The following is a 21,861-nucleotide window of genomic DNA, read 5'->3' as shown; positions in this document are numbered from 1 at the left end:
TGATCCCTTAACTATAGTTAATGAGTGGGATGTAGAGTCACTCTTCGGTCTCTTTTGTAGCATGCCTTCTCCCTGCCCTTCCTTAGCAAATCTTAACTATGGTTGCAGGTTCCATCTGCACAGGTATTCACCATGGCTAACTGAAAAAACTTTAAAAAGACTCAAACTTGCAAAATACAAGGAAAATATAATTTCAATAAACTGGAAAAAATGAAGAATACAATGGGTCACATCCAGAGTTCTTCCTGGATCCACCAGGACAACCTACTCAGAGCTACAGCCTGTGAACCAGATTATGATTTGACTTTGCCCCCCCCCCCCCCCACACTTAGTTTCTGAATGTATGCATGCTCAGACTTAAATACTTGTACTCGAAAGGGAAACAGAAGCTCAGCCCAAGTCTTGCTTAGCTGATAGATATTTCCCAGAATTTTTCCCCTGTGCTTTATTGAGGGATCATATGCCTTAAATGTAGCAAATAGACTCAATTAAAGTATGTTTAAATATCTCTGGGCTGTGTTACAAACATTTTAATTAGTTAAAATTCCACTATGATCAGAAATTTTCCACATGTGTATCTCAGATCCAAGTTTTGTTAGCAGTGGAATGGCAAAAAATGTTTTATGTTAAAGGTATTGTGGATTTAAAGACTATCCTGTGGTGCTATATTTCCTCCTGTATCAAATAGCAGAGTGGAGTCTCAGATCCAATTTTTTACTTTGGATGGAATTAACAGACAATATAAATCCTGAAAAGTGAAAGGGTAAAATTAAATATGTTAAACTTTGAAGATTATTCCAAGAAAATGAGCTTGGTTAAACAAGAGAGGTACCTGTGGTTTACTGTGCAGTGCTAAATAAAGCTACATCCTTCTATTGATTTCAATAACCCTAGAATAGTGTGATTCTGTTTAGGATTTCCATGCTAGATTTCTATGATTTCCTTAAACTTCAGAAATGTGGTAAACTTCAGAAATGTGGTAAATTTTGAAAGCATACAGTGTTTGGAAAGATCTGGGCTTCTGGTAGCATTTTTTTTGGTCATCAGCTCCACATTTACTATAAGTGTAAGTGTAAGACACTTACTATAAATGTCTTTCCATTTACAAGCCACTTTTTCTTAGTTCTGAGTGTTCGGTGAAAGATTGTGTCCCAGCTCTTGAAAGAATTGTTGGAACCCAGGGATGGCTACATTCATGGCACCATTCTGTTGACTCTGTAGGAAGGAAACATAATGGAATGGCTACCTTCTTGCCAGGACAAGCCTTGTGAATCTATAGTCTAATAAGAAAGATGTGAATTGAGGGGTTTCCGTTCATGTCTTGCTCATCTTCCCTGCTCCCTACCAGCAAGTTTTCTGGTTGTTCACCACGTTTCAGGGCCTATCATTGTAACTGATCTCTGCTAAATATTTAATCTACGTGGTTACAGATCTGAATTTCAAATTTTCTGTCTTCTGTTCTTTAGGGTTAGGGTTTAGCACATAATAGTGTTATGAAGGGGGAAAGTAAGTCTCAGTGAAAAAAAGAATTGTATTCACTAAGTAGTTAAACACCAATATCTCGTATTATGATAAAAGTTAACTGATTTCCATATAAATATTGATTGTGTGTTTGCCATTATCAACTGTGGAGACTAAATATTATCCAGGTTTTTGAAGATGTGCATTGCTGAAAGTTGTGAACCGCCAGATTAACAATCATAATAAGCTTATTGACTTCTTGAAAAGAATCCCCCAGTCTCCATGTAGATGTTTTGATGTTTGCCTAGCCACATGAATGTTGACTGTTCTGAATTCTTGTATGCAACAATTATCACAAAAGCCTTCAGAAATCTGGATTCACAAGGAGAAAATAGTAGTCTGCAAGTTCCAGAGTATGCTCTTTCCTTATGCATGGCAGACATTATATCAGAATGTAAAATTTTGATAGATTTTGCAAGAATTATCCATCTGCAGAAACAGGCTGAAATTTGAGCTTATATATATTTCTTGCTGAACAGATAATGATTTTGCATTTCAACATTTTGAAATGGCTTTTTATTTTTTGTTGTCAAATTACAGCCGATTTATGACAACCCCATAGAGTTTTCAAGTCAAGAGACACTCAGAGTTGGTTTACCATTGCCTGCATTTGTATAGAAACTCTGGTGTTTCTTGGTTATCTTCCATCCAAATACTAGCCAGGGCTGACCTTGTGTAGCTTCCGAAATCTCATAACATCGGGCTAGCCTGCACTATCCAGATCAGGGCAACATGGCTATAGAATGCATCAACTAAGGAATTGTGGGAACTTTTCTCAGTAACAGTTTCTATAATAATGCTAGGTATCTTTGTGTTGTGAATGTAGGCTAACAGAATTTGTTTGTCTATGACAGTTTATTTAAACTCCCAATCTTTCTCCCAATCTGGATACTCACAGCAGCTCACAAAACAACACACACAAAACAAAACACTATATAATTAGACATACAATCTAATAGGGCCTGAATACACCCGTGAAGCATTTGCTAACCCCCAAGGTCGTCTTAAGCTGTTGCTGATTCTGCCACCATGCTTCTTACTGTAGGCTATTTTCTAAGAACCAAAGGAGTCCTTAAATTCTTAACCTCTGGCTTGCACTTCCAGCCACACCCAGGTTTCAAATTGCTTGTAGGTAAAAAAGAACAAATTTTCAGCTTAGGTCTTATTCACTTCTTTTCTTGGTACCCAATTTCTTCCCCTTCTTCGGCGCTGCATGCAAGTAAAATGTATTGTGTGACCCAGCCATAAAACCCATTTCTACTTAGTATTGTTTTCCATTCATTTCCATTTGAATCTCTGTGGCAGGGTAGTCTTCTTCCATATATTTTCTTCATGCATCTTCCAGAGCTCAACATTTTATAGGCTTTGTACTCATAGCTCATTCCTTGTAAGCAATTCGTGTTCCTGGGGTCATCATCCTGCAAACACTTCAGAAAGCTATTGATGTTTCATTAGTTTGGTTTTTCCAATTAGGGTCATGAAGAATGAATGAAATGAAGTCATTTTAATTTGTCTGCAGCTTTTCCTTCTAACTGATGTCATGAATTCATCCAATTCAGATTGGAGTTGGCCTCAAGACTGACATCTGGGCAGGGGATGGAAGGCAGAAGGTGGGAGGGGAGAACAGCAGAAAATACTGTGTGTTTTGCTGACTTGTAATGTATCCATCTTTTGTTTCATATCCATGCTATGCTACTATACATCCAGACTACAGACCACAACCGTGTATGTATGGATGAGTAAATATGATGAACTTTAATATTTTTGTACTATTGCACATGTAATTTCCCAGTTTTCTAGAAACTTACTTATACATAGTCAATATAAAGTCATCCTCCAGGGATGGGGGGATTTTTCTGGTTTTATTGTTTCTTTATTTCAGCAACTTCAAAATGCACAAAATTTCACTGAACTATAAACTTATGTGTATGCTAAAAAAATTAAAGTAGCCCAAGGTCAGCTTTCATTATAGGAAGTTGACTTTATCAATTTGACATGTAGATCTATTCCAAATTGCTACCATGTTTGCAATTAATTTTCAGATGAGATAAAGGACATGTATGTGCATGTTTCTTTTAGTATACATTCTCTCTCTCTCTCTCTCTCTCTCCCTCTCTCTCTTTATGTATGTATGTATGTGTGTGTATATGTGTGTATATATATGTATATGCGCACACACATAAATAAAAGAGAAAACTCTCACACTGCCATTTAGACTCCCTTGATCTCTTTCTCTTGCAGAAACCAGGGATGGATCTAGCAGATACTTATATTATGTTTGTACGTCAAAACCAAGATATACTTCGTGATAAGGTCAATGAAGAAATGTACATTGAAAAATTGTTTGATGTAAGTAGCTGCCTCTGTACTGTTCTGCATAACTTCTTCCACCATTTTTACAGTTGTAATTTCTACTACTACTATCACTGCTACTTCATGCTTTAGTTTGATCTAAATATATTGAATCAGCTATTCTATTTTGTGTGCTGTTAAACAATTACATCCCACTTCAATGGAGCAGGGACATCTAGATGACATTCTTATGAAGCATAACTTCTTGTGGTGCCCAAATTCAGGTCCCTTAATAACTTCAGGGTTTCTTGTCCATGAAGTGGTATTCTAAACAACACAAAGTCTTCAATCTCTGTATAACACATGAAGGAAGGAGAGAAGATGAGTGGGAGCCTGGGGGGAAAGCATTCTGCATGACCACATCTTGTCCAAACTGTGTTACATTTGTAGCATCTCAATAGTGATCCTGCTGGTTTACCAGTCCATTCCAGTCGCCAGTCTGAACCCTCTTGCTATTTGTCACAAAGTGTATTTATTTATGTTCTGTTGCCACTGCATTTTAGAAAGCTTTTTCCTGGCACTTTCCTTTAATTATGCAAGTTACCACAAATGTTTTCATAACCGGCAAATTCTGGCCAACGCTGTAACGACGCCGCTCCGTAAGCAGTGTAAGAAGATGTACCTTTAAACCTCACTGCCATAGATATGTCATGTCAGTGTTGGTTGTTTGCTGTCTTGGCTGCTTGAAATGAGCTTTCTTGCTCAAGCACCCTAGTTGGAGAGACTGCCAGACAGCTTTAAAATAAAAGTATCATCTGTTTTAAGAAGCAAAGTGTTAATATGTGTGAAAAGAATTATTTTTTTGCAAAAGCTTTGTTGCCTTGTAGGGATAGAAAAAACTACCAATCCCTCCAGCTGGCATTTCTACAAAGTACCAGAACCATATTAGCAACATCTCAGTTTGGTATTGTGCTGGATTTGCAAGCATATGGTTGATTTCCATGGCAAGTTCCACCACCCCCTCCCTCCAGCAGAATTGCAGTTTTAAAAAACCCTCATGTATCAGTCCATATTTAACAGAAATGTTGGATCAGAAGGCTTTCAGCATATTTTGTACATGTTTGACCAGGCCATTAGGCCTTGTATCTATCAGGAGCTAAATAATAATAATAATAATAATAATAATAATAATAATAGCTAATATGTAATAATGTAATAATAATAATAGCCGTAATAATAATAATGCGCAGCATCCTCGTCTTCCGGCAAGATAAACATCCCTTCATCAGATTCCAGAGGCCAACCAGTCTTGCTGGGATCACATGAATACATCACTGATATATTACAATGTCCTAGGCTTCTGGGTGAGGCTCGAATTGTAATGAAGGCCAACAACCAGCTAAAGATCTGGCAGCTATGAAATCTACAATAATAATAATAATAATAATAATAATAATAATAATAATAATAATAATAATAATAACAATAATAATAACAATAATAATAAAAAACAACTGTGTGCCTTCAAGTCAGAACCAACTCATGGCAGCCCTATGACAGTGGGTTTTCATAGCAAGAGAGGAGCAGAGGTGGTTTGCCAGTGCCTTCCACTACAGAGCAGCTCAGACTTTCTTGGTGGTCTCTTGTCCAAGTCCTGACTGTGTCCAACCCTGTTTAACTTCTGAACTGTTTACAAAATCAGGCTAGGCTGGGATATTTGGCTGCTATGGGAGCAGAATGCACAGTTCTTATCCAGTTCTTTAAAACGAAAGCACAAAGTACCCAGTTGTCTTTGTATGCAATTGTTGGTGGCTGCTGTTGATGTTATCTGTAAAGTATGTCCTTAAGTACTTCATTGAATCCATCTCAATACTTCTCTTATACTTCTGGGTTCTACTGCCATGGAGCTCAATTGAACATTTGGACAGAGAAACTTTTGCTTCTGCCTGTTCAGTGCCTTTTTATATACTGAATGCTGGTGTTTTGTTTCTGTGTTAGTGAAGCAGTTGTTGAACATATCAGCAAAACCTTTGTACTGCTAACCTTCAAATGGGACCCTGTGAAGGAGAACAGTTGGGATAGATCAGGGGTGCTCAAACTACGACTTGTGAGCGACATAATGTGTGGCTCACAGCCAGGGAGGCAGATCTCTTCCTATCCCAGCTTACTTCCAAGTCTGTGTTCCTCTGTTTTCTTTTTTCTGTCTGTGTGCCTGTGTGTGGGTCTCTTCTACAGACATGGCTGATTTCCTGAAGAGCACAGTGAGCTCTAGAGTGGGAAAGGAGACAAAGAAAGGGACAGCAGAAACTGGGAAGATGTCTAGCCAGGGAACTCCAACCAAGCAGCTATGGCAATGGCTCCAGGCTGGGATTCACAGGATACTGATGTTGCGTTCCACCTCCCTGGCAAGTGCTTCCAAGGAATGGCGGGGGGACCCCCAGCTAAGGGACTGGGTGGGTGGCAGGTCAGGAATGGCTCTCCTTAACCTCACCAGTCATTGCCTCTTCAGTCTGGGTAGGTGGAGGAAATGTCCCCTGCCCTTAGTAGTCTCTTGGTGTAGAGAGTGGGGATTGTGCATTCTGTGCATTCTGCTCCCATAGCAGCCAAATCTTAATGGATCCTCTGAGGGAGGCAAAAAGAACCTAGCAGCAGTGTTCTCTCGATCAGACTGACAGGAGCAGCCACGGTCACTGTTTCTGTGTTTGTACTTGCCCCTTTGCTCCTCAGGCCTGTTTTGGCCTGGAAAAGAGGTCTCCCTTAACTCTTTCCTCACTCTTGGAACAGATCCATACAATATATAAAAATTGGGGAAAGGGTGTCTGCTGCTGTTGTTTCTGAATCCCACCTTCAATTTTCAAATTTAAGCACAGTAACTGTTGACTTCCTCCTCCTTTTTGCTTCCTGCACAGTCCATCAAATTTCCTCTGTGGTGGTGGTGATGAAGAGTGGGGAGGGCTCTTTGGAGATGGGTGTTCGCTTCTTTTGATTGCATCCTTGGGGCACTTATCCAACTCAGGGCTAAAGGCTCAAAAGCTGAAGGACTTGAGAGACCTTCCTGAAGTCTGTTTTTGCTTGGGGATAGATTATGCAGAGATGGAGAGATTATGCAGGACTTAGTTTGGATCTGGGCACAATCTGGGACTTGTAGGGCAAGTCCTGAACATGTACAAAGCACCTCTCATTGCCAGATAGCTGCAACCAGCTCATACATATGGGGTAAAGGAATAAGGATGTTCAGGTTATTCTTGAGTTGTGTCAGATATTTTTAATTGGTTTTCAAACTGTTTAATAATATGGGGGGGGGACGGACCCTGCTGCAGGAATGACCACTCTCCCCCCTCCCCAAATGGAAGTGTCAAATGTTTCCTATGTAGATTACTTTGCTTTACCCACAGTGGAAGGAGCAGTGGGATTTTGAAAACTCTGGATTGGAGGAATCTCTCACCTTTTCTTGTAATGCAACATTTGAATTTATATATTTTTCTCCATGCTTTGACCAGATGTTTAGAATCTTAGGCAAAGAAATATAATTAACAATATCTGCTTTTATTCCTTTTGTTTTTACTTTGGGCAGTCTCATTTAATGTTAATAAAGGTTAGATACATGAATAATTATTATTACATATTTCTTAATATTTATATAAAAGTTTTGTAAAAAAATTTGCATGTGACTGTCAGAACATGTGTGTAATATTTGTTCATGTTGCGTGGCTTTCAAACATCTGAGGTTTATTCTGTGTAGTTGTTATATTAAGCAAGTTTGGTCACCCTTAGGATAGACAGTTGGGGAATGTTCACTCATCCATATTTTCTCCTCCAGAATATTACAAGATCTTAGGGGCACAAGCAGTCTTTCTGCCTGTTTATCCCCACATTTACATACACTGCTTTCAGTCTGGAGCATTCTCAGTCCTCATCAAGACATGGGAATGAGCAGGTTAATATGATCCTACATAGCCAGGGAACGAGTTCAAAGTCAAATATTTATTCAACTAGTTAGTTGAATAATAACTGTTGTAATCTGCTGTTATGGATGTGTGGTGTTGTTGTTTTTTCTCTTTTTTTACTGGCCTTTGACCGTATTAAATTATTAAACTATTAAGGTAGGTTAATATATATATGGCTGAAGAGTTACCTGAGTATGTAGAAACACCAGGGGTATGGTGGTTTTGCTGCCTTTGTGACTGTCACAAAGCACCCATTTTACTATTTGATATTATAATAATAATAACATCACTTCAAAGAGTGCTTTCGAGCAGCATTACACATTACACAATTCTAAAAATAATTTATTCCATGTGTGGTAGCCATGAAGTTAGGGCTGAATGATAAATTGTTGGAGAAAGAAAAATAGAGGCCATCCCTACCCTCTCTTGCCATTCATGCTTTGGACAGTCTTAACATCCAGTGACAACACCTGCCCAGTGATATATGATGTTGTTACTTCATTCAGCACATTGAAATCAATGAAATAGTATTGCACTGTTAATCTGCATACAAATTACTAGCATCAAGGCATGTAGATCTCCATGCGAAGTTTTGGTACTAGGCTCTTCACCTGAATATACTGGGGAAAGGATGTATAATATACCTTTCAGTTACTATAAATGAAGAGAAGGGATAAGGCTGCCCTTCTATTCCTTTGCTTGCCCCCCCCCCTTTTTTTTTATCCACTCCTGTCCTCTGCACATAGAAGAGGTGGATTTCAGCCCAATTGTGAGCTCTAGATGATGAAATAGATTATAAGCTTTTCATTGTTGGGACAGTGCATTAAAAGGCAGCTCATCTTTAACCATGCATGAAGATTAAACTTTTCCAGCTTGTCAGATTACCAAAATAAGCTAAGGAAAAATGTTGTGGGAGATGAAAATTATTGGCTTTTGGTTCTGATTGTGTGAAAACAAATGGAATATTTCACAACTCAGACACACCCCAAAGGTTCAGCTCCTTTGAACCATTGTATGTCTTTAAAGGAGAGGTTTCTAAGATTTTGGTGTTTCAGTTTAGAGAGTTTCTTCCACAGGTTATACCTGTATGGCAGGGTTGGGGAGAACCCATTTTGTTAACATGGAACTTCAGAACTGCCTATTAGAATACTCAATAGTTGTGTTTCTGTCAGTGTGCCATGTCCATTTCAAGGCCTTTTCTCGCCCACCCAGATACATTGATTGCTCACTTGGGGTAATTCACTCACAGTAAATTACCCCCAAGGCAAGGTCACTTTAGACACTCCTGTGAGAGAAGTATGCGAAAATAATAATGTACAATAGGTATGTTGTATGGGAGCAAGCTGTGTGCTTATCATACCACATCACTGTCGAAATCTTTTGGTAGTGATCTCTTAGCAGTGATTGAACAGACAAAACTTTATTCTGATTTTTTTTCTGTAAGCCACACAGAACTGCAAAATCACTCGAGCTTCTGGCTTTGATCCTACAGAGCCATTCCATCAGAGCAACAGCAGCACCTCTAATAGAGCAGCTTTTCTGTTTATAGAAGAGGGGAGAGTGATTGGGGTGGGGGGGTAGTTCCTCCATTTGTTGCCTACTTCCAGTCACTACTATCCACCCTCTACACAAACACAAACTGTTCCTTAGGGTCTGTTGACCCCAAGGAGCATTATTGGTGGGCAGTGGGGAAGTAAAGAAGACTACTTTGAGAAGGGGAAGGGGGAGAGATTGCCTTCCTCTAGCACAATCCTACTTATTCTGCCTAGGATCCAAGCCTTTATCTCATCACAGAATCCATTCTTACTTGTTTTTTAAAACAGGCTTTGATTGCAGGCAATGGCCAGCAGATAGTTCAGAGTATGAGAAAACTGACATATATGTATGATATATTTCTAAAAATATTGTGCCCACTTTTGTGTATGCGTAGTTTCTATCTTGTCTGGTAACTTTGGAAAGAGTTTTGTTACAAAGCTCACGTTGGTTAAACAAAAGATTCAAATTCCCATGTGAAATGTTAATAATGCACTAAATTCTGCCTGTTCTGATGGATTTTTAATTGGCATTATGCTTATTAAATGAGATAATAAAGTATCAGGCTTAAAAATAAAATTAGCTAGTGTTAACCTGGTCATATGGTAAAGGTGAGTACTGCTCATTAAAGATGTTATTTCCACAGAAAACATTATTTCTGATTCATATGCATGCTTTTACTGGAATAACAACGCTCCTTGACATTTCTTCAGGTTACATATCAATTTGACAAATTATCATTTGTACAATATATATAAAGATTAATGTCTACTTTGAAAAAAAGAGTGGAATAATACTGTTTATCACAAAGGTGGGCTGGTTTCCAGTCTGCCATGGTCTGCTTGCAAGCCAAATCTTCACAGTACGCAACAGTGTTGAAATTTCCACTGCAAGACTCCAGCAGTCTTTGAGGCACTGATGCTCTGTGACCCTGCACTTACTTAAAACCTAAGAAAAAGAACTGTCTTGCAGGATCACACCATAGTCAACTTTCTTTGCCAGCAGTAGAAATCATCCGGTTGTCTGCCAATGTTCTGATCACTTCCAGAGTGTTTTAATGAGAGTATACAAATTTCAAAACTCTGCAAGACTGTCAACACCACCTATGCCAAAAGGGAGACTACATTCACACATTCCATCACCCTGATGTCCAGTATGAAGCCAGGTTGTTGCCAGACGTCCAGTCACTGCCCTCTGCCTTCTTACACAATGGAGTCCTAAATTAAAATTAACTTTGATTACTCATAACGTATAAATACAATTGCCACCATTGTCCCTCACAGACACATTTGGCACATTTTTAGTCCAGGTGTAGAGTCCTTGTTGGCAGAGGAAGACTAACTGTGGTTATCTGCATACCTGCATTTTTTTTTACATAGCTAACCAGAGATCATTTTAAAGTAGCATGAAGAGAGAAGAGCAGGGCGTGCACCCATTCACTCCGCAATGCACCACCTCCATGGCACAGTGACATCAGCTTGATATGAAGTTTGAATGCCGCCAAAGGTTTGCTAGGAGTGGCCTCAGAAAAAAGATAGTGAAGCATGTTGGTTAAATAAACTTATTTTGAATTGAAGTTCCATCCGATGATATAAAGATCCAGCTAGTAGATGCAGGAGGTGAGATTCCATGAATCTGTTCTGCCAACATTGGCATCTTTCTTCAGAGTAAAACACTTTCCCCTTCCGCAAGAAGTTCATTCCTATGTCAGGAAAAGCCACCGCTACTAGTGGAACACAATAAAAAGAGATGAAAATCTAACAAATGCATTTTTTAAAAAGATAAATTCTCTAAATGAACAATTACATTGTAACTAGTCTTTGTAATTCATTCCCTCTTCCTGCCTCAAAATTTACAGTGCAGTCCAGATGTGGGGGGAGCACAGAGGCAGCTGGAATTGGTGCAACAAAAGTGGCACTGTGCCACCTCCACATGGGCTTCAGGTGGCACAGAAAGGAGAGTAATCCAAAACATGCTGCCCTAATTGCCTTATAGCCCAATCAGGCTTATGCTGCACAAAAAGGCAGTGTAAGTCTGAGGGCTCCAACGACAACATTCCTAGGCTGGAATGCCCTTTAAAGCTGACTACAATTAGCTCCACCTCCAGGAATGCCCTAGCCCACCCCCTTTCCTGTGCGGGTATGTCTTGGACACCAGTATTGTTCCATGGCAGTGCCCGCTTCTGGGTTTCAGCACTGCAAAGTTGTGAGATGCCCAGCCACTGGCACCTTTACCCTCCCCACGAAAGCCCACCCATGTGGATTGGGCTGCCCAAAGTGTAAATCTTGTGATACTCAGCCAGACAAGCTAAAATTCAGGGACATTTTTACCTTTAGAGGACCCATCCACACTTACCTTTAGAGGACCCACACTGTGCAGAAGTGGGTATGCAAGTACTTAACCATGTTAACAATGGTCTGTGTGAGTCATTATAACTGCACTTTTTCTAGTGACCGTAATCACAGATGCAGCTGCCACCGCATGGAGAACCTGGTTCACTCTTAGCTTTTCTTCATATGGATATAATTTCTTGAATATAATTGACCAGAGAAATTCAGCAATGTGAACAAGTGTGTAAGTCACTACCCTCCCCATTTAAAAAAATTGTGATCAGAAATGTTGTGGGTGGATGTGGCCAATAACTTTTTCTATATTTCATTTATAACCCACCTCATCTCTAGGGATCAGAGTAGTTAACAACACAGCCAATTAAAATGTGAAATACCATATGCCTAAACAGATTAAATTAACTCCACAGCTGTTTAACCCCAGGACTTAAGTCACTCAAAATGGGGGCGGGGGGGGGGGATGGTGTATTTCTGAAAGATATAAATAAATACTTGGACTCTGAATCTCCATGAGAAGTGAACTCCACTGTCACTGAGAGTACTTCTCACTGTGTCCTTGCCATTGAATCTTGATGCACAAGGGGTACAGTCAGTGGTGAGATTCAAATAATTTAACATCCGCTTCCGGTGGTGGAATTCAAGTAATTTAATAACTGGTTGTTTACAAGCACCATTTTAACAACCGGTTCTGTTGAAGTGGTGCAAACCTGCTGAATCCCACCACTGGGTAGTATCTGTTGATAGCAGAAATAGTGTTGGAACATAAAGAAAAGGTATTGGTATCTAGTTTCAGGTTGTTCTGGACTTTAGATATTAAACCTAGCACACAAACTGGTATCTAGAATATAATTGGCAGCAACAGCTGTCAATGACTTGCCTCTATCAATAAGGTGATGCAGTTCTTCTGCAGAGATTAAGGCCATTCTTACATAAAGTGTATACAGAAGTCTAGACTTGAGCTCACAGAGGTGTGAAAAGATGATCAGTAAAGCTGACACAGTTAAAGAATTAGCCTTTTCATAAAGCAGAAGCATAGTCATTCAGCTCCTGTGAATATAAGAACAAACCCAGATAGAGACCTGTTATGTTTCCTTCAGAAGTCATAAAACTGCCTCTCCCACCATTTTTTTTCTTCATTCATCTTCAGTTGGCTTGATTCCATTCAGGCTACCCATATTTTGGCAGGTCCTTGGTTTGATGAAAATGAGAGGCAGATTTGGATGTTAACAGCATACTAGTGTCAAATAACTATAAATATCTCTGACACTTTAATGTTAGTGAATACTCTTTTGTTAACAGGCCTCTTGACCTTGTCATAATCATTCGTTATGTGCATTTTAAATTTTTTTTTCATCCAAGATAACAGATGTCTACATGATTTGGGTTTTTCAGCAATCTGAGTGGAATAATGATGATGATGATGATGGTGGTGATGATGATGATGATGATGATAATGAAGCTAAAGAACTGGCAGCTGTGAAACCAACTAATAATACTTCCATAGTAGCTTCTCCCCTCCATAGAAAGGTGTGGTTCATGTAGAAGCAATGATGTATTTAAAACTGTTCAGAGAAACCATGTTTATTTTCTGAAATTTGTCATATGATAGTTTTGCCCAAATTTCTCAATCACAATAACATGTGTTATTGCATATTCCAACTTTCTTCTAGAGGTCTCAGGATGAATAACAGTGGTGGTGAACCTATGGCACTCCAGATGTTCATGGACTACAATTCCCATCAGCCCCTGCCAATTGGCCATGCTGGCAGGGGCTGATGGGAATTGTAGTTCATGAACATCTGGAGTGCCATAGGTTCGCCACCACAGAGTTAGTCTATTAACACTCTCTGAGGAAGGTGAAATGAGAGGTTGGATCTTGCCCATGGCTGCAAGTGATCTTTGTGGTGTGGTAAAGGTTTGTCCTAGCCTAGCCCAACATTCTAGGCACTGTACTCAATGGCTCTTTATAACTTGGATAATAATGTTTGAGTATATATTTCTATTGTAGGTAATGAGCCTATAACTTCAGTGACTTTCCTCTGTCCTGTTGACATCAGTTTTTGCCATATCAGGTGGTAACATTTCCTATTTGCCAGGGTGGAATATTGTTCTTTTTTTTTACTACAGTTTTCAAAATAGCTCAATCTCACATTATAACCTCACCAAGTTAACTTCTATATGCATGAGCTTAATTTTCTACATTAAATAATTATTTGGAAGTTTGGGCTTTGACCAAAAAATCTGTTTCTGATCTCTCGATTTTACGCCTGGGCTGCGCTTTGCAAGTTGAGACTGGGTGGAGGATTATTAAAAGTCCTTCCCTTGAATCTAAACCTGCATATGAATGAAAATCGAGGAAATCCAAGAGAAGCGTACCTAATTTCCTAGAGAAACTCCACAAAGGTAATGCATGGGTAGCATGTTGAGCTGCTTATTTCTTTGATAAGTCAAAATAATCTTCAAGAAATATGTGGACTTCTGCTATCAGGTTTCAAGAATCCGAGTCAGAACACAACTGTCACTTGGCATAAATCCAGAAATAGACATTTTTGCCTGATGCACCTGGACATATGTGGCAGGTCTGGGAGAATCAGCTAATTAACAACACAGGCTTAAACAGGCACCTCATCTGGCAATGTAGTTAGTTGCCTGATGGTGCTCAGCGGGACTTGGTAGTGCTCTTTATTTTTCTATCCTAATGGTCTGCTGCCCACCTAATTTTGCCTTATTGTCAACCACTACTTACCGCAGCTTGAGGCCCTCCCAGGAGGCTAAATTATTATCAAAGGATTAGGGAGATGTAGCCTTGCAGCTCTGACATTTCTGATTTACTTGTCTATGCCAGAACACTAATTAGCTGTGACTAATTAAGAAAAATGTTCCTGTCATAGAAAACCATTTAAAAGAACTGAGAAGTAGAAAAAATTCAAAAGCTGAGCAGTGCTCAGATTTGCTGATACTCTTTACATTTCTGCTGAGCTTTAACTCACCTTTAATTATGCCTAATTTTTTTAAGCATGGGCAACACACAGCTTTCCTCCTTAGTGTAAGAATCAGTCAGAGCCTCCTCCCCACCCCCTTCACACACACACACACACACACACACCAAGGGAGGGAAATAAATGCTCCTTTAACACGCTCTTTGTAGCATCAGGTTTTCCCTATGGAACATGAAAGAGATAAATCTTGTACATTTTCAAACATGTTAACAGACGGTTGTGCTAGAACGCACCTTACACATGTGCAATCATGTGCACACGCATCAAGTGCAATTCACCAAACAATGCTATAAAGTAGCCTCCTTGGTAAAATAAATGAGGATTGTACAACCGCAGCCCTTGCTAGATTGCCTAGCCATTAATCTTTCAAATAAACTTAAAATCCATTGTATATAATACATTTATATGATGTTTTATGTGATTTTATGATGTACACCGCCCAGAGCCCTTCGGGGATTGGGCGGTATATTAAGTCAAATAAATAATAATAATAATAATTATTATTATTATTATTATTATTATTATTATTATTATTATTATTATTATTATTTAAGCATACTGACACCATACAAAATATACCATTGGAAAGCTGAATGATACCTTAATATTTCTTTGTTGGCACATATCAAACAAAGACTGTTTCTAAAGACGACATTTTAAAATGTGTTAACTTAAAAAATAAAATCCAGCTTTTTCACTGTAGTAGCTGCATCCCATGGCTTGTTAAGTCCAGAAGTGTCTCCTTTTGAAAAGGCTAATGATAGCTTGGCACAGATAGATTCTCAAAGGTTCCACCAAAACTTGGACATCTTATTTTAATTGGTTGTACATTGGACAACCTGTCAGACTTATATACCCAGAGTCTGGCAATGTTATTATAGTGGTCATAATGCTTAATGTTCATTTTTATTTTCATAATATTTCAGGCCCATCAATCTGTCTGACCTTTCGGAACCAACTTCTCTTTTACATATAACCAATAGCTTGGAGATTTTAACATTATGAGTTGGGATTCTAGTTGTATAGTTTTTAATTGAATTACCCTGAATATGTTATACATTTAACTAAAAAAATGACACTGGATCCCACCTGCATGAGCCATACCTTCCCAGTCATGGCTGCTAGTCTAGATTAGGGGCTTCAGGTTTTTCTGAGCTGCTCTTGCACCATGTGGGTGACACAGCTGTCAGGCTGAGAACACATGAGAATAATTTTCCCTGAGACAGGCATCCATCCCACATGAGCCATAATTCAATCAGCAGGTTACACCTTTAGAATTAATCTTGCCACTTCCTCTTCACAAGCCTAATCATGTCATTTGCTTGACATCTTCAGGCTTCCCCAGTTCTGAGGAATAAAAATCCTCCAACAAGCAGTTAAGTATATGTGTTGCATTTTATTAAAAAAGCATAATATTTTTCTTGGGCAGAGTTTTGTCCGATATAGTGATCATTTCCTCCCCAGTCTTTCGCATTTCATACAAAGACTTAGCAAATGAATTTATAAATGTGACACCTGCAGTGATAACCTAGAATTGCATACCCAAAAAGCATGATAGCTGTCTCCTCAGTGTCCATTTGCAATTTTTATATTTTATGTTACATGAGAAATAGAGGGGGGGGGGGGAGAGATATGAAGCTGTTAAGACCACATCTTTTTTAACAGTGCCAGAATGAGGACCAGTGGCATCTCTACCAATAGGATCTTTATCATTTGGATTATAGCAACATAATTTTTGGAAGTAATTCCTTTTTGTGAATACATTTTAAAGAAAACCCACATTTACATAAGATTTCTCTTAAATTGCTCCATTAAAAAAACTGCTTTTTATTTTCCTGATCTGAAAAATGATAGCTCTCAGCTTTGGAATTAAACTTTAACCTATAAGCAGGGCTTACCACAAAGAAGGCTGTTTCATAACAATTACATATACCTTTTATCCAGGTGGCTTTCAGAATGGGATAGCACCTTACTTAGATCAATAGGATACATCCATCTGTAATAGCTCTGAAGCTGTAGGTGTATCTGTTAGTGTTAACTGTGCCTGTAGCCCTGTCGTTCTGTGTAGTGAGGAAAAATCAATAGGATTTCTACCATTGGGATTGTCTTAAGTCATTTTCTTTCCACCATGAAGTGCCAAGCACAGGAGCCATTGAAGGAGTATTGATTTCTCCCTTACTGTAAATATACATACTCTTAATCAGCGGGAAAAGCTCGCCATTTTTAGAGCTGAGTCTGTACTGATTGTACCTTTGTACCTTCACTGTACTCTTATGTGTGTACTTGTACAGGTTAAACTTGCTTTATTAGAAGTCTGCCAATATCCATGGCAGAAATACATTTGTTTTGTGAAAAGCTGCTGAAAAAAGGAGCCCTCCTTTCAGGCAATCCATAATATAATGGTGAGTTTTAGTTTAATAAACCTTAAAAGTAAGCAGTAGGGAAAATAGTTCCCATGATGGCCAGTGGAGTTTCTCCACTCCATCTAACCTGCTTTGAATCAAACTATAATGCTGCACATTTTTAAAGCAAAAAATTGCTGCCTGTATATTTGTTCCTTGTTTGAATTTACCATTTTACCCATGCTGTGTTTCCCATCTGTATGCTGTAGTGCATGAGAACAAAAGGTGAATTTCAAGGAGAAAATGGCAAGGACTTTAATTTAGTATTAGAACCTAGAGTTGAGAAATAGGAATGCAAAGGGAACCTCAAAAGCAGGGACGTAGGTAAGGGGGGGTTGTCAGGTTCAAACCCCTCCCATTACATGTCCGGCTTGCTTGAAACAATGCATGGAGTGGAACAGCTGGAAAGCTCTCAATCACTGAACCCATCCCATAAAAAATCTATACCTACGTCAGTGCTCAAAGGTTATGATATATGCTTACAGATACTAACATAATTTAACCAAGTGCAGTGCTCTTTTTATTTTGGATTAAGTAGATATGTTTAATGTGGCAACTGAATACCTAGATAGCCATTTCCTGGGAGACTTAATGAGGGCAGCATGCCAGATGACATCTTCACATTGACTTGGTGCCTTTAGCCTAGTACTGCTGGCTGACAAAAAGACAATTAGAGATGTGTGATTCTGATTAACTACTACTGATTGGGCAGAAGTAGTAATTGTAAAGATTCTGGCACAACAGTTTCTGATGAGTTGAGTTACTGTGAACAACAAGCACCAGGAGCACTTAATTCCAGATTTTGCTAGTCCCTTCTCACAAGATCAGCCCATTGCTAATTCTTCAGAACTGGGGCTGTACCGTGGGGTATTGAAATGACTGGTTAGGGTAGCTGAAATTCCTACAAACTTCATTACTCACTACTATTAAATTTCTGAAATCTGAAGATGTTAGTGGCTAAAAGGAAATTATACACATCAGGCAAGTTTTTCAACTCCCTTTGTTTCTGAATTCATAAATCATTATTTTTCCAAGGATTGACTTGTCCTTTACATTTATGGCTTTCTGAAAAGAAATATTACAGAGTGAACACCATATTTCTAAAGGTTGGTATCTAACCATATTGGTAAAAATACCACACAAATTACAGTGATTGTATGCATCTGACACATGCAAATTACAAGTGAATTTCCAGCTCACTGCGTGTTTCTTTAGCCTTTGGTATTGAACAAGCTTTCCACTTTCACTCCCAGAATTATGTAGTACTGAGAAAGATGAGCTCTAGTACAGGGAAGAAGGACTAGAGAATTTTGACAGGTGGGATTACTTCCGTTCTTCTTTTGATCCACTAACAATAAGTGCTCATCAAGGTGTGAACATGTTAATTTTTTCTACAACTTTTTTTCTGAAGTTAGTTCAGAAGACACTGGTCACTGATTCAGAGTGCTAAGTATCTAGGACACGAGTCAAACCCTAGTTGTTTCCAAATGGGAACAGGCTTGTGTGGTTCCCCATTGCTAGTGAGGCTGCTAATACGTTCAGTGGCAACAGGGCTTCCATCTGGCAGGTTTCCCTACATTTCTCTGCTCCAGTTTCCAAATGGCACTGACATTTTCATATTGCTTTGTTAACATACTGTTACACCAGTAAGTGTGACAGTTTCTGTGAATTCCGAGCTTTTTTAAAAAGTAAGTTTGTATGCCCTACTATTTTTAAGGTTGACTTTTTTCTGAAATCTCCACAATGCAAGGGTCTATAGAGACTTTTTAAAAATGGGACTTTTAAAAAATGGGAAATCACAGAACTTGTTGATCCAATGGTATACATAAAACTATGAAATTGCTGCTTAAAAACAATTTAAAAACCTTTCTAGAATTTGGGGGGGGGGGGGGGGGAAGAGAAATTGTATGGGAAAATGGATGCAATGTGAGAAGGAAAATCCTAACTTTCCTGCCCACCTAGCAGCAATCCTGGTTTTTAACGCAGTCTTTCCCAAAAATTCGCAACAAAGTAGATTTGAACAAGATCAGGGTAAAGCCAGGAAAAACCCTAGAAGATGTATAAATATACCACAATGCTGACAGGAGACAGGAGTAAAGCCACTTCCCAAAAGCATTTAATCCTGGGCAGAAATGTATGGAAATGATCTCTGCTTCTGGGATTTGCTTCAAAAAAGTCCTCATATACCCTACCAAACAGTCCATGAATTACCAAGGTGGGCTCACCCTGCCATTTCCCATAACACATCAGTTTTCAATGGAGAAGAAAGGTTTGTGTCAAGATGGTATTAATTCCTGGAACAAGTTGCTGTTTTGTTTCCTAAAGGTTCCACTGTAGAAGAAATCCTGTGACCAATCTTGCTAATCAGCAGCATCTTACATTCTGTTTGTCCCTGGTGCAGGGGGAGGGGGGAGTATACATGGATAGCAGTATAAGTTCCTATTGCAAGGTTGTTATTAGAGATTTATTTCCTCACTAGCAGCTTTTGGGTTCTCCAAGCATTATGGAAGTGACCACATGTACTGGAACTGAACCAACTGGCTTTTTATATATAGATATTTAATTGCACTGATTTAAGCTATGTTTATTTACTAAAGCTTTCATTTAGTGGGGGGCTTGCATGTTTTTGAGAAGAGTTCAGCAGCTGCTGGAGTGGCTCGGTGCCCAAAGGGAATTTGATTCCTGTCCTTTTGTTTATGAAAAGGGAAAATTTTGATTAGGTTATCTTCTGATGCATTCCCTACCCTCGCCTTCTACCTCTTACTGAGCACTGTTAATGGAAAATCTCATGTAACATTAAATAGATGTGTTCTTTGTCTTTATCACAGCACAATATGGCCTCTTCATGGGATTTGCTCAAAGGAACTCAAGTAACTGGTAGTGCACTGAAGTTCAGGCATAAGGACTGGCGGAAAAGGGAATTCCGTGGGCTTCATCTAGGAACCCCTTACTTCCACAAGCATCTATAATAGCATGTAATATTTAAAAAAAAAACATTCCAGATGTCCAGGTCTGGATGATAGTTCTGTGTGTGATTTTTAGCAATGTTTCAGCTCTATTCTGCAGTTACCATATGTGTGAAAAGACACATGAGATAAGAAGGTCATAAAAGATGCTACCAAAAACTGCATAAATATAATTAAACAGATTATTTTGGTTCTGCTTACATTCTCATTTCAATGTACTCATTAGAAAGAGAAAATTTACAAGGATTGCAATGCAAAATAAAACTTCATTATGTAGCTACAGCAATTCTCATAAACCATCTGCTGTCTTAAAGTGAAAGCTCTGCTCCTGAAATGCTTAGGGTTAGGATGAATGCATAAAGCTAAATAAATAAAAGGTCATTTTAAAAGCCTGCCAACATGGTGAGCCAGCAAGGCATCGTGGTTAAGAGCAGCTGGTCTCTAATCTAGAGAACAGGATTTGATTCCCCCGTACTGCACATGAGCGGCAGACTGTTATCTGGTAAACTGGATTTGTTTCCCCGCTCCTACATGTGAAGCCTGCTTGGTGATGTTGGGCTAGTAACAGTTCATTCAGAAGTCTCTCGGCTCCACCTACCTCACAAGGTATCTGTCGTGTGGAAAGGAAGGGAGAAGAAGTTTGTATCGGGGTGGGCCCTGACCAGATGCCAGGCTCACTCCTCCTACCCCTCACTTGAAAATAATCATTTTGCCAGTCTGTACCAGAAAGAGTGGCAAGCTAGCTCTTAAACCGGGACATTTCAAGTATTAACAGTCTGTCAACCTGCACCTTTGAGACTACATAAGATTACATAAAGAGATTGAGATTACATAAAGAGATAAAAATGTTGTATAAATCCAAACTCACATTCTTTTTCTTATAGTCTACCAAAAAAATCCAGCCATTTGTGCAAGAAAAGTGATTTGCATTTCTCTAGTGAAAATGCTCTTAGTAGGGCAGGATGGAAAGCAGACTTACATTTCATGGCAGTTTTAGAACTGTCTGCTGATGTGCCTCTTCCTTTGTATTAAGTTTCTATGAATAAGTTATTCCAAAGGCGACCATAGGTATCCTTTGCTCTTGTTCTATAAATGAGTCTCTTGCTACACCAAATCACTCTGAGTTTCAGGAAACAATTATTAAAGCTTAGATCCAGAAGCTGCTGGAAGCGCTCCAGAATCGGGCCAGTTTGGCTCCTCTGCACAAATCAGACACTTGTCCAGGGCTCTGTATATGCATGTTGATGCTGCTGTTGAGCTTTGCATTGGATGTATTTTAATCAAAAGTATACAAACTTAATTATAGGGTTTAGGAGATGTGTGTTCGTTATAAAGGAAAGGGGAGAGGGCTGGATGGCTCTAAGTGGGTTTCAGGACCTAATCACCATCCATGCAACAGTGCTGAAACGAGCTGCCCGCAATGGCTAACCAAGGCAAAAAACTCTTATCCACACACGAGTAGTTACTAAGGGGATTATATCTGCCCCCAGTGATCCTTCTACCACTGAAGCTATGAAGTATTGTTATTGCCTAGAATCACAGTAACCCAAAGGTGAAATGTTCCAAGATCCATGGGAAAAGTTCCTACACACAAGGTTTTCATTTCTCCCAATCACTTGTGTCACTTTCTTTGATTATTGGGACCATCTGCCCTTTAAAATCTATCTAGTGTCATGTAGACTCAACATTCACATGAAAAACAATATCAGCTTGCAATGACATAAAACGAAGGGCAGTTCTTTAGCCAGTCAAACTTTTATGATAAATCCTTCCTCTGTGCGTTCCTTAAGAAGTCAAATGTGCCACCTTGTTAAAGTTAATTAAATTACAGCAAATGTGAGGATGATTACATA

At 39.0% G+C, this 21,861-nt stretch overlaps 1 protein-coding gene across 1 annotated transcript in view; it reads left to right on the top strand.

Moving 5' to 3' along the window:
• The window catches only part of CADPS2 (calcium dependent secretion activator 2), a gene marked incomplete at its 5' end in the record, with an annotated part of 402,437 nt that overhangs the window by 364,354 nt on the left and 16,222 nt on the right, over positions 1-21,861 (top strand). The window contains 2 exon segments of the mRNA XM_048501584.1: positions 3,229-3,246; positions 3,763-3,870. Of these exon segments, the coding sequence (XP_048357541.1) occupies positions 3,229-3,246; positions 3,763-3,870 (126 nt within the window).

The sequence above is a fragment of the Sphaerodactylus townsendi genome, linkage group LG06 (genome assembly GCF_021028975.2).
Source record: "Sphaerodactylus townsendi isolate TG3544 linkage group LG06, MPM_Stown_v2.3, whole genome shotgun sequence".
Classification (NCBI taxonomy): Eukaryota; Metazoa; Chordata; class Lepidosauria; order Squamata; family Sphaerodactylidae; genus Sphaerodactylus; species Sphaerodactylus townsendi.
Note: the sequence above shows the minus strand (reverse complement) of the source record. Positions and strands in the feature narration are given on the sequence as shown.